The sequence below is a fragment of the Barbus barbus genome (assembly GCF_936440315.1).
Source record: "Barbus barbus genome assembly, chromosome: 36".
Classification (NCBI taxonomy): domain Eukaryota; kingdom Metazoa; phylum Chordata; class Actinopteri; order Cypriniformes; family Cyprinidae; genus Barbus; species Barbus barbus.
Window position 1 is genome coordinate 9063420 of NC_136714.1, and position 22920 is coordinate 9086339.

Sequence of the window (22920 nt, forward strand, 5' to 3'; positions counted from 1 at the left end):
TGGACGGACAGATCAGTTGATGGCAATTTTTATTCTGCTACAGTTATTACTGTCAGCCGATATAAATAATTGTAATTAATCATAATTAATTGTTTATTTATATATAATTATTTATATACAATTCCCTTTTAAGCTAATTTGCTACATAATTCAAAACAACAATTAACCATTAACATTATCAAATCTTGCTCTGATTTAAATTAGAGGTTACATTTACAGGGTGGGTAGCTGTTTGCTGTTTCTGCATAGCTCTTTCTTTTGCTTGCAAACAAGCTGTGGCTGTGAAATCTTTCCCTAAGCACCCATTCCTTCAGTTCACTGACTAACACCATGAAAAAGTAATGTCAGTTTACCAGGGCCTTTTTATTTGGACATAGTACACGTATTTATGTAATATTACACTATTAAAAGTACTGTCAAAGTTCATAATGTACACTCGGTGGACATACAGTTATATGTCCATATATATTTGGACACAGGCACAATTTCTATTATTACCAATATTTCTTCAACAATTAACCAGGTAAAAGGTCTGGAGTTAATTCTAAGTGTTTCATTTGCATTTGGAATCTGTTGTTGTGAACCCACATTATGCAGTCAAAGGAGCTCACCATGCAGGTGAAACAAACAATTGTTTGGCTTCAAAAACAAAACAAATCCATCAGAGATAGAGAGAGAGATAGCAGGAACATTTGAAGTGAACATTTTGAAGTTTCTGAGAAAAAAAAAAAAGAACACCCTGGTGCGCTCAGCAACATAAAAAGGCTTGGACGTCCACGGAGGACAACAGTGGTGGAGGATCGGAGAATCCTCTCCATGGTAAAAAACTCTTTCACAACATCCAGCCAAGTAAAGAATACTCTCAAGGAGGTAGGCGTGTTACTGTGAAAGTCCACAATTAAGAGAAGACTTCACGAGAGCAAATACAGGGGGTTCACTACAAGGTGCAAACAAGACCTGATTAGACTTATCCAAAAAAATATTTTAAAAAAGCCAGACCACTTCTGCAAAGCATTCTTTGGACAGCTGAAATTAAGATCAACCTGTACCATGACGACAGGAAGAAAAAAGTATGGAGAAGGCTTGGAACAAAGCATACAACATCATCTGTGAACCACGGTGGAGCCAGTGTGATGGCATGGGCATGCATGGCTTTCAGTCGTGGCACTGGGTTACTGGTGATGACGTGACAGAAGACAGAAGCAGCAGGATGAATTCTGTATATAAGCTTTTTATGTTATATTTTTGTTCAACCCCTTAGATTAAAACTTAAAGTCTGCACTTCAATTTCATCTTGATTGTTTCATTTTAATACTATTCAGCCAAACAAACACACACACACATCAGATATTTTCCATCAGAAAACTGAAGCTGAAAAACACAAAGGTTATTTCTGGGTATTGTCAGTGCTGCTTGATCTATTTATAGTGGCAAGTACACAAAAAGAAGGTTTGCAACATGTCTGTAAGTATGTGTCATGGGCACAACACAAAGGGGGATGCCAAATTTATTGTTTGTTTGTTTTTTAATGTCCTACAAAGCCCAAATGTACATTAATAGACCTTAGTCAATGTAGTGTTATATTTAATCTTCGACAGGAATGAAAATGAGGATAGAAGTACAGTGCATTAAATGGATTGTACTGTTGTTTAACAACATACAGATTGTTCCACTGAAATGTTTAATATGCAAAAACTGTTGTTAGTTGTGAGTTAAAAGTTGTGAGTTGTGAAAATTACATGATATAGAACGCTTTATACAGTGCAAGCCATTTTAAAGACTGTAAATCTTTCCCTCCCAGCTGCGTTTTCACTTGTAATAAATTAATATTTATCAACACCTAACCTGACTAAGGACCATAATAATAACAGGAGTTAAAAAAAGACAAACATTTCAGCTATCTGCCTATGTCAGTGTGACAATTCTTCGTTTCTCAGTGATTATATGACAGACGACGTACATCAGGTAATTATAATTAATCAATCCACAGACTACACTATAACATCATTAACTAATTAATGCAAACAATAGCACATCAGGAAAAATGGCATTCATAAAAATGACAGAAAGTTAAAAATCCTCATTTAATCCCAAAGGTGACATTACCTTTAAATAAATAATTCAGAATGCCGGTGAGATGGTGAGAAACTTTCACTTCTTCATTGCCTATAAATTTAAATTGTTCTATATCGTGGTTACAATCAATAAAATGTCTGTTATACAGGATTGAATCTGATACACTTTTTTGTGGAAAGACATGTCAAGTTTTTACATTGTAACACAGAAGAACATGAACGTACAATTCTGACATGGAAAACAACTCTGTATGTATGATTACATACTGTATAACATGTTCTACTAAAAAAATTATTTATTTACTTCAATGCTCTTGTCCATTGGTGTATGTTGGAAAGACACTAAGGTCATTAAAAATCAGTTATATTAAGACATGATGTTACTTCCCCTGATTGCTAGACATTTTATTGATTGTAACCATGATATAGAACAATTTAAATGTATAGGCATTGAAGAAGTGAAAGTTTCTCACCATAATGGAGATACTGATACTGTATATACACACGTGGTCTGAATCGTTGGTACCCATGGTTGGTACTCAAGGCTGTGAAAATAAATCTGCATTGTTAATTATTTTGATCTTTTATTTAAAAAAATCACAAAAATCTAACCTTTCATTGGAGAATAAGATTTTAAAATGGGGGGAAATATCATTATGAAATAAATGTTTTTCTCTAATACACATTGGACATAATTAACAATACCCTTTTATTCAGTACTTTTTGAAACCTCCATTTGCCAAAATAACACCTCCTATAAGTTTTCTCCTATAATGTCTGATGAGGTTAGAGAACACCTGACAAGAGATCAGAGACCATTCCTTCATCCAGAATCACTCCAGACCCTTCAGATTCCCAGCTCCATGTTGGTGCTTCTCCTCTTTAGTTCACCCCACTCATTTTCTACAGGGTTCAGGTCAGGGAACTGGCATGGTCATAGCAGAAGCTTGGTTTTGTACCCAGTGACCCATTTTTGCGTTATTTTTAAGGTTTGTTTTTGGATTATTGTCTGATTGGAAGATCCAAACATGGCCCATTATAAGATTTCTAACAGTCCCTTTTAATTTCTAGTCTGTCACTTTTTGATTTTTATCTATTGGTATTTGATAGAATCAAAGATGCCATGTATCTAAACAAGATGTCCAGGACCTCCAGCAGAAATATAGGCCCATAACATTAAATATTTTATTGAACATAGGGTACTTTTTATCCCTGTGTTCACCAAACCCATCTTGAGAGTTTGCTGCTAAAAAGCTAATCTGACCATAGAAGCCAGCCCTGTTTGAAGTTCTAGTCGTGTCTGACAACTGAATATGCTGGGGATTGTTTTTGCATGAGAGCATTTTCTTTTCTTTATTTTTTTTCTTGAAACCCTCCCAAACAACATGTGGTGTAGGTTTGATATATTTTTTTAAGGTTTTCTGACCCTGAGACTATTTTCTTAAATTCTCCAGCTGTGGTCCTTGGAGAGTCTTTAGTCACTCAAACTCTCCTCCTCACCATGCATTAGGATGATATAGAGACACGTCCTCTACCAGGCAGATTTATAACATTTTCTGTTGATCGGAACTTCTTAATTATTGCCCTGATGGTGGAAATGAGGATTTTTTTCAGTGCTTATGATCTATTCTACGATCTGTTCTTTTCTAACAGCCACTTTCTATTTTGTGAAGCTCAATAAACTTGTTCTGCACATTAGAATTATATTCTTTGGTTTTACTCCTTGTGATGGATGATTAAGGGAATTTGGCCTTTGTGTTCCTCAAATTCATAATCCTAAGGAACAGGTAACAGGAAGTCACGGCTGGGCAATTTCATGCTCCTAGTCACCCTGGTGTGCCAAAAAAAAGAGAAAATTAGTGGAAATATACTTCAGAGATATTTTACTCATAAGAATTTCTATGGGTGCCAATAATTGTGGCCAACATGCATTGGAGAAATTTCATAATGTGAGTTTCCCCCCTCTTTCAGTTGTTTTACGTCAATGAAAGGTTAGATTTTTTTTTACTTTTTTGAATGAAAGGTCAAAAAGAAAATAATGCAGATTTATTTTCACAGCTGCCTTTGCTCATATTTACCAAGGGTGCCAATATTAGTGTAGGGCACTGCACATTTAAACTATTAAAAATTATTTTTAAGTATTTTACAGTGTTGTTTACAGTATGTTTTTCATTTGTTTTAAATTTTTAATATGATTTTCAATGATCTATGACTGAATTTTGTCTGTGTGACTGTATTGTGTCTGTTTGGGTGTGTTATACTAAATTTTGTGTCGCAAACCCCCTTAACAAATGGGTAGTTGTGTCTCTGAGAGGGACTGTTGAGACTAATCAGAGGTCTCATTCTATTTATTTCTAAGAACTTTTCTTGTTTTTATCGCAGTGCTCACAAATGAGCCCCGACTCTCACTTTTTTTTCACATCTTGCTTCCACTTTCACTCGCGTTTTCGCGATTTCTTAAGCTCACTGTGCTCAGGTGTGTTTGAATTCACCGTTCAATGGAACGGAAATGTGGGTTTATCATGCCAGAAGACTCTAGTTTTGTTTGCTGGGCTCTACGTAGAGGTGGGCAATATGGCAAAAATATCATATCATGATTTTTTATTAATTTTTTTGGAAATATCACGATTTTGTCACGATTCTTTGTCGTTGGTTTTACTAATGTGCAAGTTGTCTGAGCATTACAGCCAAACTAATTTCCCTATTATAAAGACAAAGCCTTTCAAGGTAACAAAATATAAAAAGAATGGCAGATATTTAGGCCAAAGTGGGCCTATTGTATATTATTGTATCTTTGTTATTAAAAAATGAGAACAAAAATACACATTACAAATACACATATTATACAAATAAAACAGTGTTTAATTTTCAGGTACAATAGGTGTATTTAGCAGGAGCATTCAAGAAATTGAATGAACAAATATAAAAAGTAAACACTATATTGATTCCTCTTAAAGCAACTGTATTAAAGTTTTTCAGTCAAGAGTAGTGAGTAATTTTTCTCTTTGTGTTTTGTTGTTTTATTAACATTAAAGGAACAATTCGCCCCAAAAATAATTTTTATACCATCATTTACTCACTCAAAAGTTGTTTTAAACCTGAATGAGTGTCTTTCTTCTGCTAAACACAAATGCTATTTTGAAGAATGTGGAAAACGTACTAGGTTACGTATGTAACCCAGGTTCCCTGAAGGGAACGAGAGCTGCATCCGAAACACTCTGGGGAACGCCTTCAGCGTGACCACGCTCTGAATATTACCTGCAATCAGTCAAAAATAGACGGGCGAGGCGTCACGGGCGGGGTGACGTCACGACCAGGAAGTATATAAGCACGTGCGGCGGAGCCGGCGTCAGTTTCAAGTCATGAAGCAAGCGCTGGCAGGGATGCTGGAAGTGTGGCTACGAGACGCAGCTCTCGTTCCCTTCAGGGAACCTGGGTTACATACGTAACCTAGTACGTTCCCTTCCAGGAACTTCGAGCTGTGTCCGAAACACTCTGGGGAACGATATACCAACGCTGCCACACTGACAAGTCCCTGCCTGATGTCAGGACGAAAGGACAGAAGAGCCTGGAGTGGCTCGAATGTCGAGGTCATAGAACCTAACAAATGTCAGGGGCGTGGACCACCCAGCAGCGTTGCAGATGTCCTGCAGGGAGACACCTGCCAAGAAGGCGTTGGAGGCCGCCACACCTCGTGTTGAGTGCGCTCTGACTGCCAACGGCGGGGAATGTTCAGAGGCCTCATACGCCAGATTAATGGCATCCACTATCCACCTACTAAGAGTGGGCTTCGAAGCAGGAAGCCTCCTCTTAGGCGGACCAAAGCACACAAGCAATTGGTCCGACTTCCTCCACAGGGCAGCTCTGTGGATGTACGCGCCCAGTGCTCGCACTGGGCACATACAGTTGTGCCTTTCCTGGTCTGGCTCCCCGAAGGGAGGAGGACAGAAGGCCTGGAGTACGACCGGCTGTGGTACGACTGTTGGAACCTTCGGTACGTACCCCGCACGGGGGTAGAGAAAGACTTTCGCCGAACCGGGCACAAAGTCAATACACAAAGGGGCCGCCGACAGGGCCTGAAGGTCACCCACCCTCCTCAGAGAAGTGATGGCCAACAAGAAAACAGTCTTAATGGTGAGGAGTCTGTCCGAGATCTCCTCAATAGGCTCAAATGGTGCCACGCACAGAGCCTCCAGTACCACAGCCAGGTCCCACGTGGGGACACGTGATCGTACAGGCGGCCTCAGCCTCAGTGCACCGCGGAGGAAACGTGTAACTAGGGGGTGTCTACCCACTGTCTGGCCACTACTAGGGGCGTGGTATGACCAAATATCTGCCACGTAGACCTTAATAGTGAAGTGGGTTAACCCTGCGGAGAAACGGGCCTGCAGGAACTCCAGAACTGCGCGAATCGGGCAGTTGACTGGCTCGAGCTGGCGGTCCCCGCACCAAGAAGTGAAGAGTTTCCCGGCCAGAACGGTGCTACTAACAGTAGACTGACCTCGTCCCGGCGCACTCTCGCCAGAACTCCCGGGAGCAGAGCGATCGGGGGGAAGTCGTACAGACGAAGCCTCGGCCAGGTCTGTACTAAAGCGTCCAGCCCCAGAGTAGCTGGAGGAGTTAGAGAGAACCAGAGGGGACATTGTGCTGACTCTCGGGTCGCAAAGAGGTCCACCTGTGCCTGGCCAAAAACCTTCCAGATCTGCTTCACCACCTCGGGGTGAAGCATCCATTCCCCGGGCCTCGGCCCCTGTGTCGACAGGACGTCTGCTCCCACATTGAGATGCCCAGGAATGTGCACAGCTCTCAGAGATAGGAGCTTGCCCTGGGACCACACAAGGATCTGGTGTGCCAGCTTGTACAAGGGGCACGACTGCAGACCTCCTTGGTGGTTGATGTAAGAGACCACTGCCGTGCTGTCGGTGCGGACCAGCACGTGGTGACCTCTTAGGTCCGGGAGGAAGTGCTTGAGTGCACGGAGCACAGCTAGGATCTCTAGCCAGTTGATATGCCACGTCAGGTGGCGACCACTCCACAGACCGCGGGCAGGGTGGCCACTCATGACCGCACCCCAACCGGTGAGGGAGGCGTCCGTCGCAAGCGAGACGCGGCGACAAAGAGCTCCCAGCACCGGGCCCTGAGACAAGAGCCAAGGTTTCCTCCACATGTCTAAGCCACGGACACAACGGCGTGACACTTTGACAGTGTGGAACGGATTTCCGCTCAGGGAAACCGCCTTGGTCTTGAGCCACCACTGTAGGGGCCTCATGTGCAGCAGGCTGAACGGAATCACGTTGGACGCAGCCGCCATGAGCCCGAGCAGCCTCTGAAACTGCTTGACAGTGAATGGCTGGCCTTCTCGTACTCTCTTGACTGCCGTGAGGATCGACTCGATCCGAATAGGGGATAACTGCGCCTGCATCGTGGTCGAATCCCACACCACGCCTAAATAAGTGGTTCTCTGAGCTGGAGAAAGCACACTTTTCCTGGCGTTTAGTCTTAACCCCAGGTCTTTCATGTGGGCGAGAACGACATCTCGATTCCGAACCGCCAACCGCTCTGATTGAGCGAGGATCAACCAATCGTCGATATAATTGAGTATGCGGATGCCCTGCAGTCGCAACAGGACCAGAGCTGCATCCACACACTTGGTGAAAGTGCGGGGTGAGAGTACTAGGCCGAAGGGAAGAACCCGATACTGGTACGCTTTGCCCCTGAAAGTGAACCTCAGGAACTTCCTGTGAGAGGGAAGGATGGAAACATGGAAATAGGCGTCTTTGAGATCTATTGTGACAAACCAGTCCTCGGACCTGATCTGAGAACCGACCTACCTACCTGTGAGCATTTTGAACTTCAGCTTTCTGGCTGAGCGGTTCAACAAACGCAAGTCCAGTATGGGCCTCAGCCCCCCATCCTTCTTTGGAACAATGAAGTACCGGCTGTAGAAGCCGGTGTGAACCTCGTGAGGAGGAACCAACTCGATGGCTTCCTTCCTCAGCAAAGTATCGACTTCCTGTTCCAAAACCAGAGCCTGCTCGGGGTGGACCGCAGTCACAACAACCCCGTTGAACGGCGGACGTGGCCCATCGAACTGGATGCAATAGCCATTCTCTACCGTGCGCAGGACCCAAAGAGACACATTCGGCAGTCGCTGCCAGGCTGCTAAATGATCTACTAAGGGAATCAGTCTCTCGAGACTGACCTCTGGTGTCAGAGAAGCGGCCAGACCGCTTCCTCGATGCGGCGCACCGAAAGGAGACACGCGATCTGGCGGCTGAGGCGAGTGCCTCAGGCCCGCTGTAATCACAGTCGGAGAAACCTGAGGACGATACTTGCTGGGACCCGCTGTGCCCTGGAACAATGGCAGGGTTGGTAGACAGGTCCCCGGAGGGCACCGAGGGGAGACGGTCACCGAGTACCACGGTGTACGCCGCTCCACCCCAGTAGGGGTCGCCCTCCGTAGTCCTGGGGCTTGCCCATCAGCACTTCTTTGTCGAGGACCTCTTGGGCGACAAGACAGCCCTCAGATCTGCCTTCGGCCACGAGGTCCCTGCGAGGTCCCCAAGTTCTGCTTCTGCTCTGCCCTGTGTGAGGAGCTGGTATGCGGAGGAGGCTGCTCCCGCCCAGCAGCCTCCCGAGTTAGAGAGCGCCGGGGGAGGAACCGCTGGAACGCCTCTGCTTGTTTGCGAGCCTCCTGAAACCTGTCGACGACAGAACTCACTGCGTCGCCGAACAGGCCAGAAGGCTGAAGTGAGGCGTCCAGAAGGCAGACCCTGTCCTTCTCTTTAATATCGGACAGGGTCAGCCATAAATGCCTCTCCGTTGCCACCATAGCTGCCATGGAGCGGCCGATGGCACGGACCGACTCCTTGGTGGCATGGAGGGCAAGATCAGCAGTCCTCCTGAGCTCGGAGATTTCGTCAGCTCTGATATCCCCGCCCTCATCTAACTCTCTCAGCAGTTCGGCCTGGTACGCCTGCAACACTGCCATAGTGTGCAGACACGCACCGGCCTGACCTGCTGCCGCATACCCCCTGCCCATTAAGGAAGATGTGGTGCGCAGAGGCTTAGTGGGCAGAGTAGGAGCCTTCAGAGACGATGCCGTGGAAGGAGACAGAGCGTCTGCTCGATCTGGGGCATCGCCTTGTACCCGCACGCACCCAATTCCCGCACATTACCGTAGTAATCAGATGCAGGAACGAGTGGGCGGGACGAATAGGGTTTAACCCACGATCTCGACACCTCGGTGTGGAGATCGGGGAAAAATGGAAGGCTCCTGCGTAGAGGTGGTGGCCGCGAGCATAGAAAACGCTCATCTAAGAGACTAAAATGCGGTGCTGATGTTTGCTCGGGGGGCCAACTGATGTCGAGTTTGGCCACAGCCCGAGTAACCACCTCTAGCAACTCCTCATACTGGGGCGAGAGAGGCGGAGAACCCTCGTCAACGCTCGTCACATCAACCTCCTCAGAGGAAGAGAGACGAAGCGTTGAGTCCTCATCTCGGGGGGAAGGAACCGCTTCCCCGAGAGACGGGACATCAGATCTGGCGGATACGGAAGGAGATAGGGACATGCCCGTCTCACTCTCGCCAGCCAGATCAGCCTGCGAGCCCCACGAGTGCAGCCGCCGCTCTGCCTCGGCAAAAGCGGGACCACCGCGTGGGGTGCTCACGAAGGCTCCCTCCTCAAAGAGAGCCCTCCTGTTTGACAGGCTTTTTAGTGTGCGCGCTTCATGTGTATGCGCTCAGAAAAAGCGAATGTCAGAACAGCGCGTGAATGAAAGGCTTTAAAGCACATGCGAATAATGTGCTTTTGTGAAAGAATAAGTGCAGTGTCCCGTGAGAGTAACTCTACTGCAGAGTTAACACTGATGTGAATGTATGTCGCGCTGTACAGCATATTGAGATGGAGGTGCCAGAACTATATATATATATATATATATGTATATGTATATGTACAGAAGGGTTGAGCCTGGTTGGGAGACCTCCTGGGAAAACTAAGTTGCTGTTGGAAGAGGTGTTAGTGAGGCCAGCAGGGGGAGCTCACCCTGCAGTCTGGGTGGGTCCTAGCACCCCAGTATAATGACGGGGACACTATACTGTAAAAAGCACTGTCCTTCTCTGTGGTCCTAAAAATTCACAGGATGTCTTTCGAAAAAGAGTAGTGGTGTAACCACGGTTTCCTGGCCAAATTTGCTCATTGGCCTCTGACCATCATGGCCTCCTAATCATCCTCATATACTGATTGGCTTTATCACTATCTCCTCTGAACCAATAAGCTGGTGTGTGGTGGGCGTTCTGGTGCACTATGGCTGCCGTTGTATCATCCAGGTGGATGCTGCACACTGGTGGTAGATAAGAAGATCCCCCCTTACTATGTAAAGCGCTTTGAGTGCCTATTTGTCACACTTTAATTATTCAGATTATCAAACAAATTTTAATATTACACAAAGTTAACCAGAGTAACTTTACAAAATACAAAATGGAGTTTTGAAATAATGATTTCATTTATTAAAAGAAAAAAGCTGTCCAAACCTGCCTGGCACTATGTGAAAAAGTAATTGCCCCCTAAATCTAATAACTGGTGGTGCCACCCTTTGGCCCACCAATTTTGGCCCACTCTTCTTTGCAGAATTGTTTTAATTCAGCCACATTGGAGGGTTTTCGAGCATGAATGGACTGTTTAAGGTCATGCCACAGCATCTCAATCGGATTTAATTCCGGACTTTGATTTGGCCACTCAAAAACCTTAATTTTGTTTTTCTTGAGCCATTCAGAGGTAGACTTGCTGGTGTGCTTGGGATCATTGTCCTGCTGTATAACCGTGAGCTTGAGGTCACAAACTGATGGCGAGCATTCTCCTTTAGGATTTTCTGATTGAGAGTGCAGAATTCATGGTTCCATCAATTATGGCAAGTCGTCCAGGTCCTGAAGCTGCAAAGCAACCCCAGCACAACATTTCATAAAAAGAACATAATACCAACAGTCAAACATGGTGGTGGTAGTGTGATGGTACACTACCACCACCATGTTTGACTGTTGGTATTATGTTCTTTTTATGAAATGTTGTGCTGGTTTTATGCCAGAAGTAATGGGACACACACCTTCCAAAACTTTTGTTGCATCAGTCCGCAATATATTTGCCCAAAAGTCATGGGGATAATCAAGATATTTTTTGGCAAATGTGAGAAGATCCTTTGTTATGGAGTCAATTTAATGCCACATATAAATGAAAAAGTATAAAGTTTTGCAAAAGAAAAGAAAATTTTGCAAAAGAAAAATAAAGTATTGCAAAAGAAAAATAAAGTATTGAGAGAAAAAATTAAGTTTTGCAAACAGAAATAAAGAATTGCAAAAATTAAGATATAATTCATTGCAAAAATCAGTGACTGTTGTAAAAGAAGCTTATGAACTTTGATTCTATTTTATTTTTGCAACATGTATTTTCCATGCTCAAACCTACTAATTAATTTGCAAAGCTACATTCGCTCTGGCCGCCCTACCAGCAACACTGTAGAAAGATTTGTTGACGCTCTGACGATCGAGTGCTTGGTCTTGTATTTAAAGGAGCCGCAAAGGAAACAAGCAGGTTGATCTTGTGCAGACTGACCACAAGTAGGGTATAAGTTAACCTCATGAAATATTTTAATTGTGAAAGTAAGAAATTGATCGCTGAAAAGAACTTAATTATTGTTATATGTTTGATAACTAAATAAACCAATAAAAGCCATTTGTGGTGTGTATTTGTGTTCATGGTTAATTGCTAAGTTAGTCTAATTTCAACATGCAGTTTATAGGAGACTTACTAGCCTAGGTCTTTAATTAACATTAACATTAATTTGTGCGCAGCCTACATTCCAAACTGTCCTGGTTGAAGTGTAGCCTAAATGCAATTGGTCAAATCGGTGTTGTTTTGAGGAAATTAATTGCATTTCCGCTGAAAAACAAGCGTTCTAGCGTGAAAATGCTTGGGAACTAATGTGGTCGGAACCAAAGTTTACAGAACTGCGTTCTCTGGAACCCTCTCAAGCGGAGGACTTCTACATTCCGATTGGTTGTCGCCCAACCACGTCATAGCTCATTACCATAAAGTTGACCTGACTTCAACTCTCCTCGACGTCCTCACAAGCGGAGGACTTCTATATTCCGATTGGTTGTCGCCCAACCGCGTCATAGCTCATTACCATAAAGTTGACCTGACTTCAACTCTCCTCGATGCCCTCACCGTCCAAGACGCGTCGTGCCGCTCTCGCCGGAGCTCGCCATTGAAAATGAATGACTTCTGGCCACTTTGACACTCTTGCCGGCGGCAGTGTGAATGCATGGTTAAGTATCCCAATAGATGCTGATTTCATTTGATGAATGAACTGTACATTTAGTGCACCTCCCATCCAATAAATCGCAATAGACTAAGCTTTGTGCGTTGCTACTTCTGATATGAAACAAAGCCTCAGATTTCAAATTCTGTCCATTTTATTGGGAAATTTAAGCAATAAATACCGTTTTGGCACTCTTTAATGTGGCGTGATAGATCGCTGCAGATCAAGTGCAGCGGCAGCGCACATGAACTGATCATCTCTTTCACTTTACTAGTGGGTACTCTTCTGTGCGTAATCCGTGAATGAATGTTCCAAAGTGAAGTAAACTTTACCGGATTTCCCCTGCTCAAAGAGTAGGGAAAAAGAACACTGTGTAGGGACCATGTCAGTCGGTACACAGTTCATGCATGGAGCTTTCTTCTAACGAGCTGGTTATCTGAATCAGGGGTCGTATGTATAAAGCCACTCAGAGTAAAATTTTAGTCATTTTAGTCACAAAAGTGTGTCAAAATTCTAAGAATGACGTAATTTTACTCTTATTCCTAGACTAAAGAATAAGAGTGATTCATAAAGGTTCCTAAGTGTTAAGACTAGGTCTCAGCTCCTAAATTATTTAAGAGAGCTGAAGAGGTCTCCTAACCTAGTTAGGAGCAACAAGATGGCAGCAAAGAGAAGGAGACAAACACTTTCCAGTGAAAATATGACATATTGGACTTATAATGTCCACAAGCCGTAACACAAGGATGCGCTATTTTCGTTCAAATCAAAGTGTAAATACACATAGAAAACGTATCCTTGTGTTACGGCTGATAAAGAAGAGCGTACGCAGTTTGCATCCAGTGGAAAATGTCCAAAATGGTGCTACAGTGACATGGCGAAAAAGAGAGGAGACGAATTGTAGAAAAAAAGTCGTTATTTTTATTTTCTTTGCATACAAAAAGTATTCCCGTTGCATCATAAAATGATGCTTTTCATACATTTCTGGGCCTCGACGGTGGTAATTACTTGGCAGTCAATGAGACAGTCACAAGCCTCCCGGTTTTCATCTAAAATGTCTTAAATTGTGTTTCGAAGACAAACTAAGCTTTTTACGGGTTTGGAACAACATGGCGGTAAGTGATTAATGACAAAATTTTCATTTTGGGGTGGAGTATTCTCGTTTGGCTCTCAACGAAGGCGGTCGCATTTTTTTTCTCTCCATCTCCTCTCCTCCCCTTACCTTCCCTTCCCTGCTTTGCTCTCTCGTCTCATCTCGTCTATTGTCTAATACTTGAGGGACTCTCTCTGCACTGCTCTCCAAACTGGAAAATCATGGATTTGATCAACTGGTCTCTCAACGCAATTGACACAATTTTAGGTTCGGGGGAATCTGATTGTCCCAGCGGAACATTTCTGTGGAGGACATTGAAGATATCTATCTATTCGGAACCATGATAACAGGTCTTCTGCTGATTGGATTAGGCTTTGCCCTGGGTTATCGAAAAATTCAGGAAACGGGTGCAGCTGTCAAAAGCCTCACAAGGCTGCCCGTCATGATTGAAGCAGTGGCCAGAGCGGTCAGCACTGAGACTGAGACTATTAACCGCAATATGGATATTATCACGGAGAAGCTTTCGGATTTGAAAAGAAAAATTGATGGATTTGGAGACCAGAATGGACAAAGAGAGTTGCCGTGAAAATTGGAATACGGCGACTCGCCCCAAGACCAAACGATCTTATCTTCTTTCGGCTCTCTCATACCAGCACTGCCTCGGACAAGGTCTTTGTTGGAAAACAACCCCGGGATGAGCACTGCAGTGAGGCGCTCTTGCATCCCTCCCCCCCTTCCACAGACACCTGCGGATTGTTGACTCTGTCTGGGTCCTGATCAAGGCTGTCTCCATAGCAACTGTGTCGCTATCACATTCTGCGGACTGAGACGACTTGATTTGAATGCCAGCGTGGCGACTCTCCAGGCATACAAATACATACATACACAGACACATATATGCATTCATCTCCCCACCCCCGATCCATCGCCTTCACCGCTTTGTACCGCCAGCCTGACAAGCGGGTCCGACCGGCACCGAGAATGGCTGCAGGACCGGATGGCTGCTTGCCAGAACTGAATTACCTTCCCTGTTGCAGTCGTGTGGCTATTTTGTTGATTGACTATGTGCTTTTTGTTGCTGGGGTGTTTTTCCTGTTTTCACACTGTACTCCCATAGGAGCATAGTCTGTGAATTATTTTTTTTCTCCCCGCTTTCCTCATGTCATGCCGTATCTCTTCCTCACTCTAAAACAAATTCCTTGTATGTGTAAACATACTTGGCGAATAAAGCTCATTCTGATTCTGATTCTGAGTAACCCTTTAAGTCTTTAGCAATGCATATTACTAATCATAAATGAAGTTTTGATATATTTACAGTAGGAAATTTACAAAATATCTTCATGGAATATGTTCTTTACTCAATATCCTAATGATTTTTGCATAAAAGAAAAATCAATAATTTTGACCCATACAATGTAGCTTTGGCCATTGCTACAAATATACCTGTGCTACTTATGACTGCTTCTTCTTAATTACAAATTCACAAATTGGGCCATGCTTAAATCTTATAGAGTAAATAAATTAATTAATTAATAAAATGTTTATTTTAGTGGTGGGACTTATCCCTGCTCTCTTTAAATCTGAAATATGTTCCAGATGTGAAATGATTACGGATAATTGTTTGCAGTAATCCTCTCTCTCCTCTCTCTCACTGTTTCACTCATTTTTCTTTCACCATCTCTTTATAATCTGTGACCTTACTATCATGAAATCCAAAATAACCAAATCCACATGATATTAATTTTCTATGCTCCTCTAAGTCATCTATAAATTCTGCCAAAAATAACAGACCTGTGGCGGGGGGAAAAAATGTACAGAGATCTTCCTCCACAAGTGTGAATGAAGATGAATCTCTCCCAGATTATGAAAAAAGTTTTCTCAAAACATACTTCTCAGCTAAACTAAAGCAAACACAGCTGATGATGGACCCATCTTTTGTGGCCGAGAAACCCTGATAGGTCGCTTGATCAGGCTGCCACGTTTATGCTGTCTTATTGCTCTATTGTAATACAGTAGAACTGTTTTACAGTCTGATGAAATACATTTTTCTTAAATGAGTGTCAAAAAGTGAGCTGCCTATTTCTCCTCATTTAAAAGTAGCTGCCGTGCAGCATTACAGAAAGTCTAAATCGCTCGTGCAATATTAGAGAGTCTCTCTAAAGGGAGTTAAATGTGTGAGAGAGTTATATGGTGTCACTGCATGTCCTGTGGTATTAATACAGCTTAGAGAAGCAAAACAGTGATTATGCTGCATCTGTAGCATTAGTCACCGCTGATTCTCCCTTCACTGAACTTCCCCACTTTAAGTTAGACAGCAAATAAACTGTATGCCATGGAAACTGTTGTTTAGGGTAAAGTAAACTAATTAGGGAGGAGAAGCATTGAGATTATGTTAAGATTTCACATTATACAATGAAGTTTATTGAAATGAATGTGGCGTAAAATCACATCATCAAGCTACTCCTAGAGTGATCCTGACTTGAATTTAGTACTGTGGTAAATTCAGCTTTACTTTGTCAATTAAAGTGTTTATAATACCTTACAGGATCCATAATTTATTCATGATACAATAAAATGTAGAAGAGATCTTCTCAGGAGTCCCTGGTGCTTTTACCTCTGGAGTGCTCCAGGAGTCCCAGTGTTTCAATCTGCTCCACCAGGTCATTAGAGTTCCATTGGCTCATTTCCAGAAGTAACGCTGTCTTCCCTTCCATAACATCTGTGGATCAGCAGGACATGAGAAGCCTTTTATTACACAAATTTAAAGTATAATATATCATAATATATCACAATCTAATATCTAAAAGATAACAGTGTATTAAGGTTGATGTAATCTGTTGAAATTATATAACTTTTACATTTTATAAATTGATATAATCTAATATAATAATAATAATAATTATTATTATTATTACTATATAATTAAAAAATGTACCATATTCTGCACACAGCCCTGTTATTGCATAATTTTTATTTGAAAACTTTTAATATCATGTTTCGAATACAAGTGGATAATCTCATTCCATTTGTCTCAATTTTTACACAGATTATAGAGTTAATTATGTTTGTTGTCGTTGTTGTTTGTAGTTCAAACACACAGACTTCACTATAGGTATAAAAAGTACCACAATTTTGTTAAAATCATCCACTATAAAAATAGTGGCTTCTTTTATTAAATAAGGACTATTTCTAGGCCATGATTTTATAAAGTACCCTCAAAACCAAGTTAAGAGAAAAATGCTCTTAGGGAATCATTTAAAAGAGGTATGGTACAACACACAGAGACAAAAGGCAAAAAAAATAAATAAATAAAAAATCCTCAGCCAAAAATAGATCACTGAGATAGCAGGGCAGGGAAGAAGGAGAGACTGTAGAATAAGATGATAAGAAACAAATGAAGAGGGATCTCCAGTTGTAAATTAGTCAGTTTTTGAAGATGAACTCTGTCTCCTTCTCCAATAATCTAAAGTTTATAAACTTTATTTTGCTCATATCAGTCAGTCTGATGCTAAAGGCCATGGGGTCATTCTCTTACCATCTGTGACTACAGCATTAGCCAATTGCATAACCAATTAGAGGATTATTCATTATGTTTGAATGAGTAGTACATTTTGCTCCCAAGGCACCAGATATGACGAAAAAGATAAATATTAAAGACAAAAGACAGTCAGTTCCCCTTTGAGATACATTCATATAAACTCACACACCCCCAACCGTATTGCGTATTGCATTTAACATCTCAACTGATTTGAATCGTCACATATTTGTATCAATTTTCAACCGGCTCAGGGTGCATCGCTACTATGAAATGGAATTGGTAACTGCAATGTGGAACCGTATGGCCATGCTGATATTCACTAGGGCTGCAATTCAATTCAAATATTTTTTTTATTTTTAAAGCAACACAATGTAGTTCCAAAGTGCTGTACAGAATCAAAAGATAAATAAAACCACAAATCCACAAAACAACACTCAAAGAATAAAAGAAGGGGGGGGGGGGGGGGTTTAAAAAGTTTTACACTAGTCTCCGACAATGAAATTGTTAATTATTTTTGATAATTAGTTGTCACAGTGTTAATATACACTAAAGCAATACAACTGATATTAAAGGGGTCATCGGATGGCCATTTTCCAAAAGTTGATATGATTCTTTTGGGTCTTAATGAAAACTCTATAACATACTTTGGTTAAAATTTTTCTCAATGGAAGTATAAAACAACACACTTTTTATCCATTTAAAAACAGCTCTTTTCAGAGCAAGCTGTTTTCTTGCATGCTGCTTTGTGCAAATGAGCTCTGCTCACCCTGCCCCTCTTTTCCGAGCCGCTCTCTGAGAGACGTAAACTTTAGCCGCATTCATCGTGAAACTTGCCAACTAGCACGTTATTAGGAAAGGCGATTTGCAAAGATTCATTAAAAAAAAACGTATATTCACTTCTTCTGTAGGTGAAGCTGGATCACGAATGATTCACGCAAGCATAGACACATTTAGGTAGATCGGGGGGCGCATTCCTTTTAAAAACACAAGTAATCCACTGCGTCTTCAGCGGCTCAGATTATCAGGAGTAAATGACGACTGCTATGTTCATTATTACATCCAACAACAAAACACCTCAATTGCTTAGGAGCCATTCTTGTTTACATCTGCTCCGGCGTCGAAACAATGGCGGACTGAGCTTACTCAGGGCGGGTCTAATGTAAGACACTAGTCCAGTCTGAGCTGGAACGCTAGTGTCAATCAACTATCGTGCGAGGGCCTGGGTCTGTGTGACGTCACACAGACAAGAAGCTGAGAATGGCTTGATTTGAGAAAGGGGTAATGATTTTTGTAGATTAAAAAAAAAACACTGGGTAGAATTGTATCATTATAGGATAGTTGTGTACACACACTGCCAACAAACATTTATGTTCAAACAACATGTAAAAGTGCATTTCGCATTCAATGACCCCTTTAAGTTTGATATTCAATTTAAATAACATTTAATATCAATATTTAAGACAAAATTTGGCAGTTAATTGCTTTTTTCTGCCAATGAAAATATTACCACATGGAAAAAATAAAAAATTAAAAAATAAAGGTTTGTTTGCCGCCAAGCAACGCAAAGACTGGAATAGAGTAAAGCGAAGTGATGCCAATTTCAGAACAGTGGAGCATCCTAGTGCTGTTGACCTGTTCGAAGCTATTCAGCCAATCAAATTTAAGTACCAGAATTAAGTATTGTATGTTGAATGTATTGTTTCCATTCAATGTTTCATATAGAACCGATGAGGAGAGATTGAGGTGTAATGCTGTAAGGCTCTGGGAAGAGGCACGGGCGTTTGACCAGAAAAGCATCAATAAGAATTTTCTTCCCTCCAGAGGTGACTATCGGACTGTTTGCAGATGGTGAGTGAGATTGTGACCAGGGGGCTGATTGTGTGTTTGAGTGTGTGGAAAAGACAATTTCAAAGAACACTAGCCTGCTTTTGTCAGATGCAATGCTCACACTGCTGAGTGTGTAAACTATGTGTCAAATAATTGTGCCTACATGCATTGTGGAGTTAGTTCCATTCCAAAATTTTATTTAGATCTAAGATGGCGCAGCAGATGGCAGCTACTGTGCTTTGCTCTTTTTTTACATCAATGAGAGGTGGTGTACAGATGTAACTAGGGATGGGTATCGTTAAGGTTTTAACGGTATTACTACTCTTATCGATACTGCTTATCGATCCGGTACTTTAACGGTATTCTTATCGGTACTTTTTGTTTTACTTTGTTTCTTTGTTCATATTCTTACAGTATCTTATCTTATGTATATAAAACACTAAAAATGCCTGCACTTCATCAATTTGTAAATGCACCAGTGTGCAGGTATTTTTAGTGTTTTATATACATAAGATAAGATACAGTAACAACATGAACAAAGAAACAAAGTAAAACAAACTGACAAATACAATAAAACAAACACACAAACGAAATGAAATAAACAGTGCTTTCATTTTTCCATGAAGGTCTACTAATATTAATGTTCAGGTAAGTAATAGTTACAAAAGTAATCAAATGTAAATGAGCACTGCATAGTTTTCACTGTATGTACTGATAGATTTATGCTTATTAAAGCTATAACATTGTTCAGATTAAGAGCTGTGGGTGATTTTCTCTTTGCATTTTGTTCTTTGATTAACATTGATGGCTCAAGCTCCAGTCTGACACTTTAAGACAATATACTGACACGCATCGGATTTTCTCCCAACTGTTCTCGTCCACTTAAAACATAAAAGTGAAGACTCTCATAACCGGCCATTTTGACACATTGTGTGTGTATTTTTTGGCATATTTTTGTGTGTTATTTCGACGCACCCGAAGCTCAAAGTGTGCTTGTCCGTTTTGGAGCACGCCGCCGCGCAGGCACACGCGCGCACACACATTTCAGCCTGGGGAACAGCAGATTGTACTTTCAACGTTTTACTATCAAATATGTCCTGCAATGTAGCAACAGTAAAGACGGCATTTTATAACAATCACTGATTGAGCTGATTCAGATGTTAAGTTTTGATTCGGAGGAACGAATCCGCGCCGCTATGAAGGGAAGGGAGTTGTGCTAGAAGAAATGCGGCTATAATACTTGGAAGCCAAAATCGAAAAAAAAAAAAATACTTAGCTTAATATAACAGCCACAGGCCTAAAGTGTGAGCAGATGTTTGAATAGTTGGTTCTCTCTTCTATCATAATTAAACAGGACTTTCATGTTGCGTGTGCTGAAGCTCCGCGTGAGCGCGATCTGGCTTCTGAATTGCGCATAGCAAAAATGCATCATAGACAAATGTTTGAATATTATTGCACATAAAAACAGCTGGCGACATATATATATATATATAGAGAGAGAGAGAGAGAGAGAGAGAGAGAGAGAGAGCGAGCGAGAGAGAAAGAGAGAAACAATAAATGTATGTGTGTTTTCTTAATTTCTCCAATACCGACAGAAGTACCGATAACGTCAGAGCGTATCGATACTCCGGTCTTTCATAATTTAGCCCCGAGACCGATTTAATACCGAGTTTCGGTACCCATCCCTAGATGTAACTGTGTTAAAGAAGATGTGCTGTTCAGATCTAGAAATGCTCTTCATTAACTGCAAGCCATTCTACTTGCCGCGGGAGTTCTGCTCGTTCATTCTCGTGAGTGTCTACATTCCACCACAAGCGCACGTGAGCTCAGCTTTACAGAAACTCGCTGATCTGATCACAGACAGAACAACAACACGCAGACTCTGTTTTAATCATTCTCGGGGACTTTAATAAAGCAAATCTCTCCTGTGAACTGCCAAAATATAGACAGCACATCACATGTCCCACCAGAGAGAGTAATATATTGGATCACTGTTACACAACAATAAAGGATGCATATCACTCTGCGTCACTCTGGTCACTGTTTGGTTCATCTTATTTCGACCTACAGGCAGAAACTTAAGTCTGCAAAATCTGTATTAAGAACTGTTAAAATATGGACTAATGAAACAGAACGGGATTTACAAGCCTGTTTCTCTCTCACTGATTGGACTGTTTTTGAAGCTGCTGTCTGATCTCCATGAGCTCACAGAGACTGTAACATCTTATATCAGTTTCTGTGAGGATATGTGCATTCCTACCAAGACTCATTTAACCTACAACAATGACAAACCATAGTTCACTGCAAAACTCAGACAGCTCCGTCAGGCCAAAGAAGATGCTTACAGAAAAGGGGATAAAGTCTTGTATAAACAGGCCAAATACTCACTGGAAAAGGAGATCAGAGTGGCAAAGAGGAATTATTCTGACAAGCTAAAGAACAAATTCTCTTCCAGTGATTCTGCTTCAGTGTGGAAAAGTATGAAAGATATCACCAGTTACAAGACACCATCCCCCAGCACTTTGGAGAATCAACAACTAGCAGACAACCTTAACGAGTTCTATTGCAGGTTTGAAGAAACAACACCACACCTGAACACCTCTCCACACAACCATTCACACTTCCAGCAACCCCCCTCTCTCCCACATCTACAATTCAGTTAAATGAAGTTAAAGTGTGCCAGGTCTTCAGAAAGAATAAAAGAAGGAAAGCACCAGGCCCAGACGATGTGTCACCAGCCTGCCTAAAAATCTGTGCTGACCAGCTGGCCCCATCTTTGCAGACCTGTGGCTCTAGCGTCTGTGGCCATGAAATCAATTGAAAGACTGGTTTTGGATTATCTAAAGGACATCACTGGACCCTTACTGGACCCCCGGCAGTTTGCCTACAGAGTAAACAGGTCTGTGGATGATGCAGTCAACATGGGACTGCACTTCACCCTGCAGCATCTGGACAGACCAGGGACTTATGTGAGGATCCTGTTTGTAGACTTCAGCTCCGCTTTTAACACCATCATCCCGAACACTCTTCAGAATAAATTGACACAGTTCTCCGTTCCCACCTCTGTCTGTCAGTGGATCAACAGCTTCCGGAAAGACAGGCAGCAGTTAGTAATGCTTGGTAAATTCACATCCAACACCCACACCATCAGCACTGGAGCTCCTCAGGGCTGTGTTCTCTCCCCACTGCTCTTCTCCCTCTACACCAACGACGGCACATCTAAACAATTTAATTTAATCAATTAAATTTTTTCATTGATATGTTTATTATTGAAATGTTTTTGTTATATGCATGTGTCAATTTTATTTAATTTCTTTATTTTCTTAAATATGTGGGTAGATAGTATTTATAGAGTTGTAACTTTTTAGTTTTAGTTACTTTTTCTTATTTGTAAGTCGCTTTGGACAAAAGCGTCTGCTAAATGACAAAAGTAAAAAAGTAAAGAGTGTAAAGACCATCGACTCTACCGTGCGACTCCACCAGGCAGGGACACCGGCAAGGGATAGTAGTAGCTTTTTATTTAATTTTTTCATTGATATGTTTATTATTGAAATGTTTTTGTTATATGCATGTGTCAATTTTATTTAATTTCTTTATTTTCTTAAATATGTGGGTAGATAGTATTTATAGAGTTGTAACTTTTTAGTTTTAGTTACTTTTTCTTATTTGTAAGTCGCTTTGGACAAAAGCGTCTGCTAAATGACAAAAGTAAAGTAAAGTAAAAAGTAAACAGCCCTCTGTCAAGCTCCTAAAGTTTGCAGATGACACCACACTGATTGGCCTCATCCAGGACGGTGACGAGTCTGCTTACAGATGGGAGGTTAAGGAGCTGGCTGTATGGTGCAGTCTTAACAACCTGGAGCTTAACAAGCTCAAAACTGTGGAGATGAGCGTGGACTTCCCTGCTCTCCCCCTCTCACCATCACGAACAACACTGTGACTGCAGTGGAGTCATTCAGATTCCTGGGCACCACAATTTCTCAGGTCCTGAAGTGGGACAATCACATTGACTCTATTGTCAAAAAGGCCCAGCAGTACTTCCTTCGCCAGCTGAGGAAGTTCAACCTGCCACA

General features: G+C 41.9%; 1 protein-coding gene across 1 annotated transcript in view; it reads right to left on the reverse strand.

Moving 5' to 3' along the window:
- Positions 1–22920, reverse strand: part of LOC306855602 (membrane-associated phosphatidylinositol transfer protein 3-like) — a gene marked incomplete at both ends in the record, with an annotated part of 159023 nt that overhangs the window by 120856 nt on the left and 15247 nt on the right. The window contains one exon of the mRNA XM_079394375.1: positions 16097–16201. Within this exon, the coding sequence (XP_079250501.1) occupies positions 16097–16201 (105 nt within the window). The remainder of the gene's footprint in view (positions 1–16096; positions 16202–22920) is intronic.